The sequence below is a fragment of the Lonchura striata genome, chromosome 3 (genome assembly GCF_046129695.1).
Source record: "Lonchura striata isolate bLonStr1 chromosome 3, bLonStr1.mat, whole genome shotgun sequence".
Taxonomy (NCBI): domain Eukaryota; kingdom Metazoa; phylum Chordata; class Aves; order Passeriformes; family Estrildidae; genus Lonchura; species Lonchura striata.
Genome location: NC_134605.1, coordinates 43,066,971 through 43,084,656, shown reverse-complemented (window position 1 = coordinate 43,084,656; position 17,686 = coordinate 43,066,971). Strand labels below are relative to the sequence as shown.

At 36.0% G+C, this 17,686-nt stretch overlaps 1 protein-coding gene across 1 annotated transcript in view; it reads left to right on the top strand.

The window, feature by feature from the left end:
* The window catches only part of GALNT2 (polypeptide N-acetylgalactosaminyltransferase 2), an 86,098-nt gene that overhangs the window by 31,874 nt on the left and 36,538 nt on the right, over positions 1–17,686 (top strand). The window contains exons 2-3 of the mRNA XM_021527143.2: positions 14,495–14,585; positions 16,415–16,568. Coding sequence (XP_021382818.1) covers positions 14,495–14,585; positions 16,415–16,568 — 245 coding nt within the window. The remainder of the gene's footprint in view (positions 1–14,494; positions 14,586–16,414; positions 16,569–17,686) is intronic.

Here is a 17,686-nt window from a genome sequence, read left to right as displayed (position 1 = left end):
GATATGAGAGCAGGGAAAACTGATTTTAATTTATTCCTTTATTGAAAAGCAGACATGTCTAGTTTATCAATAGGATGGAGGGGCAAGGTGTTATTTTTCTTCCAGTAGATCTCTCATTTGTGTTCCCTGAGCTATGTTGCATACACTGTATTTCATTTCCTGCTTTATGCACTGTATTTTTTTACCCAAGCTACATAAATTAATGCTAGTCTTTGACTGGCAATAAAGCCAGCTTATTGTCAAAAGGCTACAAGATTTCAGTACAGTTTTTAAAAAGCTGGAAGGTCTTAAGGTCATACTGAACTTTGCCAAGAAAATGCATTGTCATCAGGGATGAAGTTCCACTTTTAAGGAGATGAAAATGTGAGAACTTAGCTAAGTAAAAATAGCCAATCTTTTATTTCATCTCCTAAGGAATGATTTTGTTAAGAGAACTAATATTTACTTTCTCTCATCTGGACTATGTATTATTCATACTGTTATATAGCTTGTAGATATTCATGATTCAGATTAATTTTGGACTTCAGAGCAGATTTATTTTTTCTTGATCCTGCTGGTGCAAAGCACTGGGTTTCTTTTATTTTGGACAACGATTACTTATGATCTCTGCTTTTTTCCAGGAAGTTATGGTAGAAGTAATCCCAAGATGCTTTTCTTTTCCATTATTAAACCTGAGTACACAGGTTTGGGGTTTTTTGTTTGTTTTTTTCTCCCATAAGTTGCATGTGTTTGGGTTTTGTGAGTAAACAGCATATTATATTCTCTTTTCCCTATCCCTTGAGAGTTCCAGATGAGCCCCTTTCTTCTGAAAAGTCTATTGACTCTGCTTTAGTTGTGCACATTCTGCATTTTTTTTCCTCAAATTGATTTATCTTTGCCCTCACTGCGAATTTTCCTGTAATTTAACCTGGCCGGATCTAAGTAGATACAAAGGAATAATTGCTTAAAAAGCAGAAGTGTTATATTTTGTTCAGAAGAGAGTCCTTTTAATATGTCATCTGAGGATTGATAGCTTATATTCTCCAGATGACCTTTTGTATTATTTCCTTGCATCACATATTCCCCCTTCTTGATATGGCTGAGATTCTATTGGTTGTAGAGGTAGGTGCTTCCCAAAATTATTCCTAAGAATTGCAATCAAATAGGTAAACGGCTTGAGAAGTACTGTGTATTTTTTGTTGCAAAGGCAGGCAAGAAAGAAAACAGAGTATATAGTGAAATAAGAATTACTGTTCCTCTTTTAATTTGAATCATTCTATATAGAGAAGTGAATTAAAAAAAAACCCCAAAAAACAGTAAACTGTTTTAATCCAGACACCCTGTGGAATGCAACATGTGCAGGAAAACTGGGCTAAGAAATATACATTAAACAGGATAAGAAAAATGTACTACTTTAACATTTTCAAGTTGTAAGTGAGAAGATGCAGGCATAGGTTCATCCCTATATAAAGGGACACTAAGAAATAAAAGATGCTGTTTGCAATCCACAAAGCTGAAAGTGTGGTGACCAGGGCAATATTTCCAAATACTATATTCAATAGATAAGTCTTGTATAATAGTTGATAAAACTTTGTATCCTAGGCTTAAAAAGTCCACTCTGCTTTTTATTTACAGTAGTGTAAAGGCTACCTCATTATTCCATAAATCCAATTTAATTATTAGTTAAAATATTTCTGAAAAGCAATATGAAAGAATATTTGAAAATCTAAAACTTGAATTGTGTTATTTGTCTTCAGTGAGGCTAGCAGCAGTGGTTTGTAGTCAAAGGAATGAACTGATGGTTAAGACAGAATCAATATCTTCCATTCAAGTGTAGTATAAACTTCAGTGTATGAGTTTCTCTGTAAGTTTATCTTTGCCTCAAGCAGGTTGATTTCATAAATGCAAGATCTTCCTGTGTCCAAAAATAATCAATAAACCTGTCTCTGTGCACTGCTTCAGGCTGACTTTAACCAAGGATTGAACCAAGATCATTCTCCAAGTTGTTGTTTTTAGCTGTGCATTGAATAAGATGTTCCTATTACTGTATCTGAAGTGAATTTAAACCAATAGTCTGATTAACAAGCAATTTACTTAAAATGTTTTTCCTTAAGAGAAAACCTATGGCTCTCATTTTAGATTGTGGATTTTAACAAATATTCATTTTATTATTGTTTTTCATCTACTTTAAATATAATTCCAAAATTTTAAGTTCCTACTTATGACTGACAATTCATCTCTTTCATCTTTAGCAATGGGACAGTTGTTTTCACTAACTCAACCAGAAAACAGAATTCTCTTGGTAGTAATGAAAGCAGCTGATACAAAAATAAGCACAATAATTTAGTGCTACAAGTATTCCAAACCAATTTATTGTATTTGTTTGCCTGTGAAGGGAAACTCTTGGCCATTTTTCTGTGTGTAAGAACGCTTAGCTGCTGCCTCTTTATAATCTCAGCATTATTTATAAATGTCCCCTTGCAACAAATGGTGAGCACTAGATATATAGCTGGTTTTGAGTGTTTTGCCCTAAATGCTGATGATTAAGGGGATCACAAGTATGAGAGACTTTAAAATTGGTAATTTCTCTGTATGTGGCTCTTAAGCAGTAGCAGAAAACAGGAAAAGAGTGTTTAACAGAATACAACCACCTGGAATTATCATGTATAGATTTTTCAGCTAATGCTCATGGTAAGCAACTCCTTTTTATAATGCTGGCAGTTCAAAATGTTTTGGGAAAGGGACAGGATTGGAACAGGTTGTGATGTTAGGTTGAAGAAATACAGCTAGTGACTTTCAAAAGCAATATCAGAGACAATTGCTGTAGCCTACTCCTGTTTGCTTGATTCAATGGTACTTGATCAGTTTGAGCATCAAGGAATTCTACTCTGGTTTTAAGGATTGATTAATCCTTTTTGAGGGAAGGAGTGTGGGTACATTTGTGGAAAAGGAAGAAAAAGAAGGCTGGCGACATCAAGCTTGGGGCTGGTAAAAAGTTACCAGATGATTGGCTTTTAGAAAGAAACATTCAGTAACTGGAGAAGTTAAGGTGTATTTCTCCCTTCTTAAATTGTTTGTAAATGTTCCTTTATGTGTTTGTGTAAATTTAGGGGATTGTCTCTTTCCGGATTTTCTTTAGCACTTTTTTCAGCTTTAATCTCAATTTGTGGATAATACCTATCAACAGAATAACACACACTATGACAGCAGGTGATCTAATCTATGTCTCTGTCTTTATCCGTGCTTTCCTGCAAGTGAAAAATAAATGAGTTTTCAAGGGATCTATATGTTTAATAATAAACCTTTTAAAGCTGCTGTTATCTAAAATATATGTATCCAGTAGTGAGAATTAAGTGTCAAAGAGAGACTCTGAATTGTTACTTGGTAGTTCTGAAGTTTTTCTTCATTTTCTCTAGGAAGTTTCAGGTTTTTTTCTGGTTTCACGTGTGTGTGTGTGTGAGGCTTTATATTAGGCCTTCCTCCTGACCCAGAAAATTCTTTTGATGGACTATCCTGTTATTTCCTTTCTTATTAGTCCTCTTCGTTCTGCTTTTGGAACTGTTGCTCAATTCAAAATAGACTTCAGTGTGTCATCTTTGATGAGCTGTATGAAAGACAATGGACAATGTAGCAGATAAGGGCAGATCAGATTATGACATCCCTGAAGGAAAGGCTGTATTGTGAATTTAAATATTTGTAGCTCCTTGTGGGTTAAGATTAGAAAGCTAATTTCTCATGGCCTTAGTTTATAAATGCTTCTGCTTGTGTAGTTCTGTTAGCCATTGTAATCTTAACTGAAATATTAAATTATTATAAAAGTGCATCTAGGCTGCAATTCAATTATCAATATGCGTATGTGAATTAAAATATAAGGAATTTTGACAGATCATATTTACTCATTAGTCTAGAAATAGCTTTTGAGTTATTAGTCTGTGTAAGAAATGTGCTACAAATTACTTCTCTAATTCTCAGTTTGTGAAGCTCAACTTGTGTGCGATGGCTCAATATTTTGGTGCTTTTTTCCCCCAAAATAAAAGCAAAATGGGGTGAGGCATTAGACCAATGTGTGGGATTCTAAAACCTGTTGGCTCTAATTTTTTTGATAGTGTGACTGGTCTAAAAAGTCAAGCCAATTGACTGTACCCACTTTATTTATCCACACTGTTCAAAGCAAGTAATTGAAAAGATAGGACATTGACTCATGTACTTTGAATTCCTCCAAGTTTGATGAACGACTTGTTTCTTATTCTCTAAATATTTTATCATCTGTCTTATCTTTAAGGACTTTTCTAATCCCTATTACTATATATTCTACCAGCTAAAATTGAGAATGCTGCTGTGGCTTGGGTTCAAGATGGTTATTACTACTGTTTTCCTTAAGTTTTGCGAATTCTTGTTGCTCCTTAGGTTTTGTTTTGTTGTCTTCTTTTTGGTAATGTATCTCTTAATTTTGTTATTTGCTCTTGTGCTGTGATTGAGTTCAACTCTTCTCTCTCTTGCTAGAGACCAATTAATTGTATTTTTTCTTATATCATCTAGTGGAAGTTTAAATTCATTCTACTTTTGAAAGTATACTTGGTCTTTTACCCTGTGCTTACCCCTAGTTTTCTAGTACAAAGTAAGTCTGTGATTAACTGTATATGCATGTGTGTATGTTTTTGTGTGTATCTATATATGCATGCACATCATATATGAGTACAAGGAGTCTCTCCTCAAATCCTTTTATTTTCTTGCCTTCTTAGGGCAGACAAATGTCAGTATATGGTCATATGTAGTGAGAAGAGGCAGAGAGCTCAGTGTTAAAAATAGTGGGGAAGTATGTGTTGTGAAAACACTAGGTGATAGGAGTGACATTTTGCTCTTGTCTGTTATATACAAATCATGACTTCCAAACTAGATGATGGTTTTGATCTCATCTTTTGATGTGTTTTGAACTTAAGGTTGATATTCCATGTGTTTGAAGGTATTCTAGAGAAGGGTAGCTCACAAAGTTCTGCAGAATGGTTTAAATTTTGCCTGGGAAGTTTCTAATAGCTTGAGTTAGGCAACCTGAAAGCTGAGTCTGGGTTGGATTAATTTTTCATATTGGAGTCTTTTGAGTTGTTAAATTCCGAGACTTTATCATATTTTGGTAGGTTTGAGAGCAGCACAAAAGCATTCTGCACTGCACTTGGCTTAGCCATCATACTTGGATCAGGCTTTAATTCTGGCTGTCCCCCTTTTACATCAGTCTCTATGATAAGGGCTCTTTGTGGAGGTTGTGAGATCATCACTAAAGGTGCACAGTTGGTGACCTCTCCTCTGAGAGACTGCAGATGAATAGGCCATAACTTCAGCTGACTAGAGCCCCCAACCTTTTCTTGTTAGGCCTTAGCATCCAGGAGGAGGTTTTCTATCTCTCTTTAGAATGAGATTAACTCCACTGTGCCTGCATAGTGTGAAGTCACTTTGCTGCTTGCAAGTGTGCAAAATTCCTTGAGTGCCTTGGTAAATTGCCCAGACTTTTCTAGTCTTTTTTTCCCTTGGTTTTTATCATGAATAAGTTTGTGTATTGTTAACTTTATGTGCTCCCAGGTATGATAGATATATCTGATACACAGTGGGAATATTGAATGCTTTGCACATAGGACCTAAATTGTAGCTAAAGAGATCAATTTATACTCTTGCTATAAAATTTGCCTGGAATTACTGCTTTGCTATGTGTCTTACAACCTGCCTTGGCTCAGGGCTGGACTAACAGTATCCTAGCTTGAAGGACTACTTTTTCTGAGAGTACAGACAAACTAATGCAGCCCAGATTGGAGGAAAGGCAGTGCTGTGTGTGAGGAACAGCAAGGCAAAGTGCCTGATTTCCTGCCTTGAAGCTCTGGGTCTGTGTGTGGTCAAAATTTTACTTATAGGGTGCTCTAACATTAGCTTCCTTAATAGCATTAGTTTGAGTGTTAACCTCAATAGACAAAGAACCTCCAACCTTTTTCTTTTCCAGTTGGTGCCTTATTACAGAATGGTGTCTTTCAAAAAAATAATCAGTTTTGTTCAGTTTTGTGTTGAGGAAAGATACAAAGATCTGCATTGCCTGCTTCAGGAGGAAGTCTTAATACTGAAGTTTGGCAGAAAAAATTTGAAGTATAGATGTCTGTTATCTCAGGAGGGATTAGTATTTCTTCCTTCTGGTGTAGGGGTCTGTCTTCCACACTGCTTGTTTTGTTTGTGGTAGGCATTTGTTTCATTATGGGATGAAGTTTTGATTTAGTAGTCTAGACTACTGTAGATGAATGATGCTGTCTGGATCTGGTAAAAATCAAAGATGTTATTGGCAATCATCTGTGTGATTTTTGTAGTATGGAGCCTTTAATGTTTAATGCATTAATAGATAAGATTTTCTGTCAGAATTTTTGAACAGGAATAAAACTTTACACTAGCTGTGGACAGTATTTTTTTATTTTTGCAAAAATCCACAGGTAAACACATGCTGAAAAGTGATATTGTGTGTACTGTGTCATGTGTCCAGAGCTGCGGAGACCTGATCATAAATCCTAGTGTTGGGATACAGGGAAAACATGCAGAGAGTTATGGAAGGCAGAAGTCATCTGTCAAGCACAAACTTTCTCTGAAGGTAATTTAATTAGAGGAGTTACTAAGTAATTTTTCAGACTCCTGGTACTTATTCCATCTCTTTGTGTTCAAAGATGATCTGCTTGAAAGAGGTAGAAGGAAATAGTTTCCTTGTTTTTCAATGCCTTGATTTCTGAATCTAAAGATTAATCTTTTTCCATTTAAAAAAAAAATCAAGATTTTTTTATCAGTCTTGCTTTTTTTCCTCCTATTGTTTTCTTAGAGACCAACACAATGCTCTTGCATTCTACAGAAAATTTCCAAGACACAGCAACTTTAATTTGTTTTTCCCAGTCTATCTTCACTTTCCTTATGTCTGTAGTAACCTTCCATTATGGTAGAAAAAATGTGGTGTTATGTTGTGTTGTGTTATTACATTATAGCTCTACAGATCTCATCCAGCAAAACATTCAACTTGTTAACTGCATGTTGTTTTTTTTTTCCTTTCTTTTTCCTTAGTGCAAGATTGTTTTCTTGGTTTAACAATTTCTATGTTGTTTTGGTATAATAGCCACCTTTCCCCTTTGCTAACAAACTGTAGATGTGACTGCCACAGCAGTTTTTGCTTTAGATATAATTGCATTTCTGAGATCCTTTTGATCTCAGTTACATTTGCAGGTTTAAATATTTATAAAATAAAATTGAGCTAAAATGATTTTGTTCCAACTGCTTTCCATTTCTGTTCTGTGCTTCAAGATGCATGTAAAAGTTATGGGGATTCTTTGCTTCTTCATTTTTGCTGCATCTGGTTCTTGTATTGCTGGTGAGCAATTTTCTTACTGTTTCATTCAGATGTATAGAGGTGGAGACTTAAAAATGCCTGTGCTATTGAAATCTTTCATTTTCATAATTTGTGTCAGGTAGTGCAAACAAGTGAGGTTTTTTTGAGACATGATAAATTTTACAGGAAATACTGGATCCTGTTTGTGATCTGCTGCCATTCTTAGTGTCTTGCTTTCAAAGCTACTGGTGCACTTGAGATTATACCCTTCTATCAGTCCCAGTACCCTTATATGTTTCTCCTACTTTTCTTCCCTCCCCTCTCTTCTTGCCATCTATCCTTGTACATTTATGCAGCTTCATGAATCATGAGGATTGAGCGATCTTAGAAAAAACAGTGAAGCCTTTTCTGGTTTTTGTTTCCTCTTTCTGGTGATTCATTAGATTGTCAATTTTGTAAGGCAAATAATGTTTAATTCTCTGCTTTTCTGGTAGGTGATAAGGTTGTCCCACTTAGTTTTGACATTTATCACTAGAGTGGAAGAAGTTTTGAGGCAAAAGGAAACATGGTTTATTAGAGGTCACCTGGAGCTGGGTACCTGAATTCTCATCAAGATGTAAGAGTGTTGGGGGTTTGTTTTTTTTTTAATTTATTGACAGGTATTTAGAGAAAAAAATTTATTGTTTTGTAAAATGCTGAAATACAGTCAAAAATTGTATAGCATTTGTGGGTTGATCAGTTAATCCAGTGTGTGTTAAACCAATGTGGGTATTTGGGAGAGAAGTCATGCTATTATTTTTAGGGAACTAATGAAAATTTGAAGATAACCTAAAATGTACTTGCATGCAAATCTTCATATTTGATAGCTTATATATACTTAGTTCTTGAATAGTCTGACCTGTCCTTCCTGGGGTTTTCTGTTGCTCCTTGGCTTTTGTCAGCTGAGTAGGTCTATTGTGCCCAGAAATAGCTGAATCAGAATTGCCAGTTGTTCCCAATTGCTGTACAAATCTTCAACTGCAAAGCTGGATCAGACTTTCCTCTGAGAATATGTATCCAGAAACCTCAGATAAAGAATTATTTTTGTTTAATCCCATTCTAGGTTTAGAAAATGCCATGTTTTATAGTTGTTTTAGTACTTTAGATAGTGCTTCTAAGCTATAAAATATGCACTTTGCACTAAATAAAGGTAACATTTACAGAGATGGTAGGACACACAGGCATTTAATTTTGTCTAGAGAGTAAAGCTTATAGTAATTGCCATTTTCAAAATGTTTTGACTGTATTAACAGAGTATATCTAAACACATGTCCTATATATGGAGCTATCAAGGTAAAATCTTGATGCTTTTCCCTGGGTGGTTTTTTTTTTTTGTTTGGTTTTGGTTTTTTTTTTTTTTTTTTTTTTGAGACCGTAAAATGTTCTTATGAGGGCTGTGTGTGTTCCTCCTGCTGGAAGCTTCTATTTTCATGCTGAGTACTCAAATAGATGAAAAGAATGTACATTTGACAGCAATTTACTTATACTGAGTAAAGGAGTAAGAATGAAAATGAAATAATCTTTGCTGTAATAATTTTGGACACTAACAGTGATAATCAAATATTGCAAAGTATATAGTTTTTCAGTGTTTATACTTCACTTCTTGGTGTGCTTGGAAATGTCTGCTTTAGTATACTAAGCAGGTTGTCAGTCAGAGGAAGTTAACATTTGTTTATGGGATATTTTCTGCTTGTCTTTTCTGTAAGAAGCAACATTCCAGGCATTTTCAGAGGATACTTTATCTCTGTTTTGTACAAAATGCTTTTGCTGAGAAGGGAAGAAGTGGATACCCCATAATGTAATTACATTAAATTGCTAGAGTGCTTGCCTGGCACACAGGAAAGCTGGATTCATTTACTGCAGCAAGAGACTGGAGTTGTGTTTCTGGAGACTGCTTGGGAGGCAGTGAGTGAGTGCTGGGTCAGAAATCAGGCTGGGCACTGGACTGTGCTGAAGGTCCTTCTGCATTGGAAGGAACTGGTGCTTCAGAGCTTGTGTGCTAATGTCATGGGTAATTAAAAGATTGTGAACCTAATTGCGGTGGGGGGAAGGGCACATACTGAATACAGAGGGATATACTAAGCAGCAGCAAAGAAACTTGGGTTTAGTGTGTCAGTGTCTTTGTCAGTTGTCAGATTGTCCCTGAGTCTTTTTCTTAGGAGGAGCCTTTATGCTTGGTTTAGGGATGTAAACTTCGGCAGGCATTACACTGTTGCAATGCCAAGTGCTGCTCCACACTACATGGAAGTGCTTCTGTGTGACTGGTCCCAATTATGTGGTCAGAACAGAAGTGTATGAAGTCCTGAGGGGAGTTGTCTTGTAGTGAGAACACCCTTCCAAACCCATCAGTTGGTGTGACTGATCTGTACTGCTGGATGCAGCACAGCCTTCTGTGAGGCCAGCTGGATCAAATGCTGCTCTTTGAAGGTGCTGCCAGTATTCACTTTCCTCTTAGAAAATCACCACTAGAAGAAAATCTGTCTGCAGTAGCCCTCACCTAAAAACAAGTTCTGAAACAGATATTAAGCCTTAACATGTATTTTGTTCAATAAAGATCCATTTCTCGATTATTTTCTCTGAGTGTCTACCTGACCGGGTACCACACAACTCCCAGCTGACTCTTGTACCCAAATGTTGCATGCTGTTCAGCATCTGGGTTGCCTGTGAGAGGAATGGATGGTATTGAGAGCACAGTCAGCTCCCTCTTGAGATATTTCCAAACTCAAGAGCTTTTCGGAGATCTGTGTTGAGTTGCTACTTGTAAGGTCTGTGTGATATCTTAAGGTATCTAAGGATGTTTCATGTTGTTAAGTTGTTCTCTTGATAGGAAGCCACTGTGGGGTTGAAATCTCTGCTATAATGAGATCTAGTTTGTAGCAGTTAAATGTCAAATCCGTGATACTTGAAACTATAATTAAAAGGAAAAAAAAAGTATTGTGAGACAAAAATAAGAAAAATAGTAGTAGTTTTAAGTGTGGTTTTAATTTTTTTATATAGAAGCAATACCTAGGGACTTGGAACAGTTTAAAATTGGTTTTAATGCCAAATGAAGTAAGAACTGATGAAAAATTGCTTTGCAATGCTTGTAAGGAATACAATATTCAATGCATACAAATATACCAAAACTCAAGGGAAGTGGTCTGGAAGATTTAAATAATGGTAATGAAATTATCCACTAATGTACATCTGTGTATAATTACAGCTTTCTAAACTCAAGTTGAGTACTCTTAAATTTCTCATGGAATACAATCATGTCTTGTTGTATATATGTAGAAATGCTGTGGAAAATGTTTGTATCCTGCTTTGAATTTGAGCTACCTCATCCTTCCCCTGCAGCAGAGCAGCTGCAAATGTGTAACTAATCATTTCCTGAAACAGCTTTTTTGAGTCTAGTTCTCAGAAACTAGACTCAAAAAAGCTTGGTGTTGCATCTTCAGCATATCTCAAGTTCAGTCTTCCAGCTAGTCATACTGGAGTGAGTGAGTTGAGCAGGAAAAGAAAAGTGAGCTGTAATAGCAAGGTTTGTCAGTAGATGTGGGCTTTCTGAGGCATGCAGAGGTTACAGTGTCCTGAAAGAAATGTTGCAGCAACTCAGTGATTAATCAGCCTAAAAAACATCCACTCCACCTTCAGATTAGTCAATTTACCATAGTTAATTGTGCAAGGTTATTGCTGCAAGGAATATTTTAACGAAATAGTAAGTAAATGTACATCCCTCAGTTTCAGAGCTTTAAGAATAGCAAAGGTATTTAGAGAATTGAATTTAAAAATTACGTTTAATGTACATTTATGCTATTACCCTAGTACCATTGCAATATTTCCCACTGAATGGACTTGAAAGGTTGCAGTTTTGTTTTTTTGCACATCTTCTACTGCTGAATCAGAAATTAGTGGGAATTAGCAGTGACATGATGTATAAAATTAAAATATGCCAAATCCCTGCAACACTTGCATTTTAGTTGGTGTGCATTTATTTTCTTGTTGATATATGTCCTGGCCTAAGAAAATAACTGCATGAACAATGGCCACAGAGGTTTTATTCTAGTGGTGAGAACACCACTGTGTGCATCTAATTTGTGGTTAATGTCTCTGCTAATTGGCAGCTACCTTTTTATTTTTCAATAACTTTGAAGTGGTTATCCATGTGCACTTTCATACCGAGTTGTAACCTGAAATTGCCAGGTCTTTTTAAAAATGTCAGAAAAATATTATTTTAAAGTATTAGTGGTATTTTAATGTAGAAAAATACAGTACCTTTTTAATTTTTATTTATTTAATCCCCTCTTGTGCTCTCATGATTAAAGATCTGTGCCTCCTTTTAAGCAGTTTAAGTTTCTTTTAATCTTCCCTTAAGCTTAGCTTAAGTATGAATGAGTTTTTTCAGTGCCAGCATTGTCTTCTACCAAGAAGATTGCTCCTCAAAAGCAAGTGACTTTTTAAGATCACATTAGAAGTTGGGATTTTGTTTCACTCAAGGCAAGCTGAAGAAGCAATTCTGTCTGTGGTGACGGCAACATGGTAATGCCATTTGACCATATGATTGATTCCTATATAGCACCAAATTACCATGCTGAAGCACTTTGCAATCAATGATATAAAGAAACTGGTTGTGTTTATGCCTATGGCTTCAATAACTGCTTTTATCTCTTTTTGTGCTCTCAAGTTCTCGCTAAAGGGTATAACATCATGTTTGCACCTAGAAGGTAGGGGTTTCCACATGTATCTTCCAAAGCCTTAATTAGATGGAAGTTAGTGCTTACACCAGAGTATCAGTTATAATTAAGTTGCTGATTTTAGAGCTACAAAGTCCTAGGGCACAATCTAGGGCACAAAGTTCAAGGTAAATATCCCTTAATGCCCCATACTCTCCCATCACAATATGTTCTGTAAAGGAGTCATAGGAGGCAAGGTGAGCATCAAGCAATATGCAGTGGCAACTTTCATCCTGGTAGCTTGGCTCACCTCGAAATGTCTGTAGCCTCTACCAAGCAGTTCTCTGAACAGGTCAAATTTATAAGAATTCAAATAGCATTTAACTATAAGGTTTCTGAATCTAACTTTACTTTTGGTAGTTTATGCTTATTTTATAAAAACCAAAACACAACAGCAACAGAATCCAAAGTGGAAGAATTTGATAAATAATTATTCACAATGGCACATGCACCTTACTGAGAAGGATTAATGGGAAAGCAGAATTTTACCCCAAAGATTTAAAGGGAGTGGGACAGTGAGGAAGCACTCAATAGTTTGTTTAGTTACAGGAGAAACTCTTACATTATATTATTACTACTGTTTACCAGGTGTTTTGCATTTATTTTTCAACTTACATGTTTTTTAGACTCATTACAGTCATCTGGAATAGTAAAGATCTTAATTGAAGCAGATACAGTTGATACTTGGATTTCAGTGTTTCTGTAGTGTCTTTAGAATGGTGCACAAAGCCAAATGAGTGAAATACAAGTTTCTCAAAACACACAAAGTATCTGTTTCACTGTGCTGGTGGGATTCAGTGCACAGTGACATATGATTTCCCCCATCAGTATGAGTCATAAACATTTTCTTGAAGTATGTTGTGTGGTTTTAGGAGTGTGTTTTTGTGTTGCTGTGGGTTTTCTGTGTTATTTTTTTGTTGTTGTCCTAAAGCTTTCTCTAAGCAGAGGTATCAATTAATGTCCACAAGGCCCAGTAGCCCAAAGCATGTGCCAACATGATGATATAAGAACCTGTTAAAATTCCTTCTCTCAGGGATCCTTGATTCATGATGCTATGAAAAGCATGCATTAGTAGTACTCAGTTTTTAACTGATTTAGCTGTATTTCTCAGGAAAAAAAAAAAAAAAAGGCATCTGTATTTAGTTATTAATTTCAGTATTTTAGAAATCTGTTGCCTTTTTTCAACATATTTCTAAATATTAGTGCCAACTTAGCACTTAAGAAACTTAAGCTGAATTTACATTGGAAAGTTCTGAGATGCCTGGGGACAAGCTGAAATGGTATCATTTGTGGTTGAAATGTTCCCCAGCATAACTTAGGCCTGTTCCAACTACTTACTCTTCCATCAAAGATTTCCCAAATGTGGCTTAGGAGCTGGGATAGCAGAGACATTTTCCAGTATGCACTTCATACACCATCACCCTGCTCTGGAGACTCTGTAAGAAATGAGAACTGTTCTGCACTGCTTGGCTTCAGTGCACTCAGTGATTAGTATAGGCATAGTGTTGTATCTTCTTGTATTTTGTAGTAAAGGTCTTGCCTTTCTCAGGATAGTCCCAGTATGGAACTCCTTTGGTGCAGATTTAGAAAAGGAAATGGAATTTCTTTTGGCAAGTGTGCAAGAACAACAGAAGCTGATGGCATTTAAATCAGTTGGCTAAGTGTAGTGTGCAAATTGGCATACAGTCCATGCAGTTGTTAGTTTCTTTTTGTTCTAAAGTTAGCTTCTTCTCCACTTCTTCCAAATGCATAATGGGGTAATTCAAGCTTCTTATTTTGTATTTCTGTGGTAATGAGAATGAAAAAGTGTGGTGGTTGGGGTTTTATTTCTTTCCCTGTTGAAATGAAAATGAGATTTCAGGTTCAGAATAAATGCTGGAAATTGGAGGAGGACGTTGGTGAAACTATTTGCCCCTCACCCATCTAAATCATCAATATCTTTTCAATCACAAATCCAGCACAGTTGCCTGTGAAGCCCAGAATAAATGCCAGTGAAATTAACACATGAAAATATTTTGGAAGTATTTTTCCAATAGTAAGGCTGCCATTATGGATTGCTAGATTACCTGATTTCTCTTTTCAAATAACTTTCTGTTTAGGCTGTTGCTTGTTAGAGCAGGGCTTACTTCAGGTGTTGCTTAACCTTTTTGCCCATGTAGCTCCTTGGAACATAACTGATTAAATAAAGAATTCCATAATCCTAATAAATTTCCTTTTTTTTTCAAAGAAGAATTTTTACATAAATTAATTTCAAAAGTCTGACTCAATTTTTGTTGTGTTTTCCAAGTAATGGATAGAATAATTAATATTTGTCTTAAAATCCTTGCTTTCTTGGACCACTCTATGTTTAAAATCTGGAAAACCTAGTGTACTTAGAAGACACAAAACTAAATTAAGATTATTTTAAAGATTATGTACTTTTTTTCAGGAGGACCCAAATGATATTGACCCCAAAAGGAAAGAAGTGCGTGGCAATGATGTGGAGGACAAGGCACAAAGTATGGAGACACTACCTCCAGGTATTGCAGTAAGATTTGTGATGAAAGATCCCTAGCCATAAAACATTCATCAGTGAAAGCCATAAAACACTGCAGTTGTTCTGATTGTAATAATTCTTTGTATTTTGAAAGTGCTAGGATTATTTTAGCAACATGTACTTCCCTGTTCTTATAGCTTCAGCATCCTTAAATCTTACCTGCTTCACTGCTCCTTTGAGATAAAACAATAGGGAGTGTGGTTCTATGCTAGTGTGTTTGTATTGTCCTTCAGTAGGTTTGAGATACTGTAAAAGCCTCTGGTGAAAAAGTAGTTTATTTCTCTTGGTGGATGATGTTGGCAGGCAGCAGAAAAGCCACCTTGGGACTGTTATTTTGACTGAAGATTCAGCCAAGGTTCATACTTTTTTAGGTTTTTTCCTAGCTTTTGATTTGGCAGATTTTCCTAACTGTCCTGCTGGTGTACTTTATTTTTTTCCTCATGCTTGCTCAGTATTTGTCACATGCTGAAAAATAACAGAGCAATGTGATTTTTATTTTGTTTGAGTGAAATCCTCATGCCTTGAGGATGAGTTAGGAAAATAAAGTGTTAAGGAATCTTCGTTTCATGTGAATGCTTCCATAAACTTCTTTTGATGCTTAACTGTTTCTCATCAATGAGATTTCATATATCGCTACAATTGACATACTAAAGCATACAGAAAAACAAAAATTGAATTTGAATATTTTACACAATTGAAAAAGTTTAACTTGTAACAAGGAACAACTACTGATGAGATAGGATCACAGGCTTTGCTTCACTTCTGTGAATCTTTGTGTTTTACTTATAAATATGTCTTGGCCAGACATCTGAAATACTACGAGTTCTTGCAGAAAGAACTAACCAAGGCAAGCTTTCTTTTAAGCAGCTGGCAGCTTCCATCTCCAGGAACATGTGAAGTATGATTTTTCTTTTTCAGTCATAGGCTCTCCAGGTACAGTATAAGCTCTTTGCTATTGGTGCCTTTTTTCTGTATCCTTTGGCCTACCTTAACTTAGCTTCTGTTTGGAGAAGGGAAACAAGACTGGTTACCTATGTATACCTTTTTGGCAAAGCCTTTACTTTGTATATATATTGAGAAATAAATTGCCAAAAGTTGAAGAGCCTGGCTTATTTAACTTGGTTTCTGCCAGATCTTCTCAGGTTTTTTTTCTGCTTAATAGAAGTGTCTACAAATTTTGTTTCTAGGGTTAGATCAGCCAATTTTGCATCTTCCAGCAGTTCTTGTTTCCCTTTTTTTAAATGTTTATGTATTCTGGACCAAACTTTATACTTTCCCAGTGGCCTTAAGTAGCCTGTTTGAGTATTAAAGGGAGTGGAAAGTGTCACAGGTTGAAAGAAAGAGCTATCAGAAGCTGGAAGGGTTGAAACTAGAAGTAGGATTATGACTTTTTTCATTTCATATGTTGACTAGTAGTCTCTTATGGCCTGATGTAATAGACAGGAGAATTGTTACTGCAAAGTAGTATTAGAGTCTGGAGTCAAAGATCAAAGGTGTCACAGACAGAGCTATGCACCCTTAAATCAGTATTTTGTTTATTTTCAGTTAATATAGGCAAACTTCTGAATCCTTGTGGCAGTGAAGCTTGGTATTCATATTTCTGCAGATTCTTTGCATTGTTTTAAAAATTTGATACTAATTTTAGGATAGTCTAGACAAATTTTATATGCAAAAGTGAGTTTTGATATTACACTGTTAACAGTACTGTTGAAGTTTAATTACTTAATTTTCATCAATTGTGTTTGGATTACTGAATGTTGTTCCTTAAATCATGAATATTGAACTGGATATTTTCCCCTTTTTCTGCTGTAGGAAAAGTTCGGTGGCAAGACTTTGATCAGGATGCCTATGTTGGTGCTACTGTGGTGCGATCGGGCCAGGATCCCTACGCACGGAATAAGTTCAATCAGGTGGAAAGTGACAAACTGCGGATGGACCGAAGCATTCCTGACACTAGGCATGATCAGTAAGTACCAAACTGAGCCATGCTGGCTTGGATTAGCCTTTCTGTATGTATTGCTTTTGAGCTGTGTTTTCTGAAACAGTTCAGCTGTAGAAAGGACAGTTACAGTAACTCCCTGATCCTTGAACAGTGGGTTAAGTTATTCAAACTTATTCCAGTTTTTCTGTTTCCGGGACTTCCATCAGTGTGTATTATATATCCAAACTGGTGCTGCATTTCAATCTTTCTTTATTCCTGTTTATCTTGGTTTCTACATTTTTAAGTCTCTTTCACATTGAGGATGATCAAACAGTGGAGCAGGTTGCCCAGAGAGGGTATGAAGTCTCCAGGCTTAGGGATATTCAAAGCCCAGTGCAGAGCCTGCTGTAGCAGGCACTGCTTTGAGGGAATTCAGGCTCAGAGATCTCCAGGGCCACTTTGGATTTCAGTCACTCTGTGATTCTGTTTGTATGTGATGATTGTCAACTCCAAACCTAAAGAAATCAATTTATTCACACCCTGGTAAACATAGGACGGAATTATACTTCAGGCTGCTTGTGCAGTCTCAGGAAACAGTACACTTCACAGTAAGGAAAGATATTGTTTACTACTGGCTAGAGGAGACCTTCATTTTAAAAATGATTTAATAGCTTCCTATGAGTCTTGCTTAAAAAAAGGTTGCTCATTAGGACTTCATAAATTGAAAATAGAAAACCAGGTTTGGTTTTAAAAACTAGGCAATCCAGTCTTGAGACATAAAATCAGCCAACCGTGTGGTTAATTTGCTTAACTAATTCTGAAGTTAGGATGAATGTACATTCACATATTTGTAAGTAGAAGAAGCTGAAAAAGACACCAGAAGAGGAGAGAAAAGGAAGGTTCCTATTTTCTCCCATAAAGCTCTTTAATCACAAATGGTCTAGTGAAGAAGATTTGTATAGAAACTCAGTAGTTTTTGAAATCTCTTCTATAATAGTGTCAGGTTTCTTTATGCAAAGTATTTGTTTCTTTCTGTATAATAGTGTTAGGTTTCTTTATGCAAAGTATTTGTAGATGGAGTAAAGCAAGTAATTTGTTGTTAATTGCATGCCAAAGTAGGAAGAATCTGGTGTTTCACTTGTTGCCAAGAAGGCAGTGAAAAG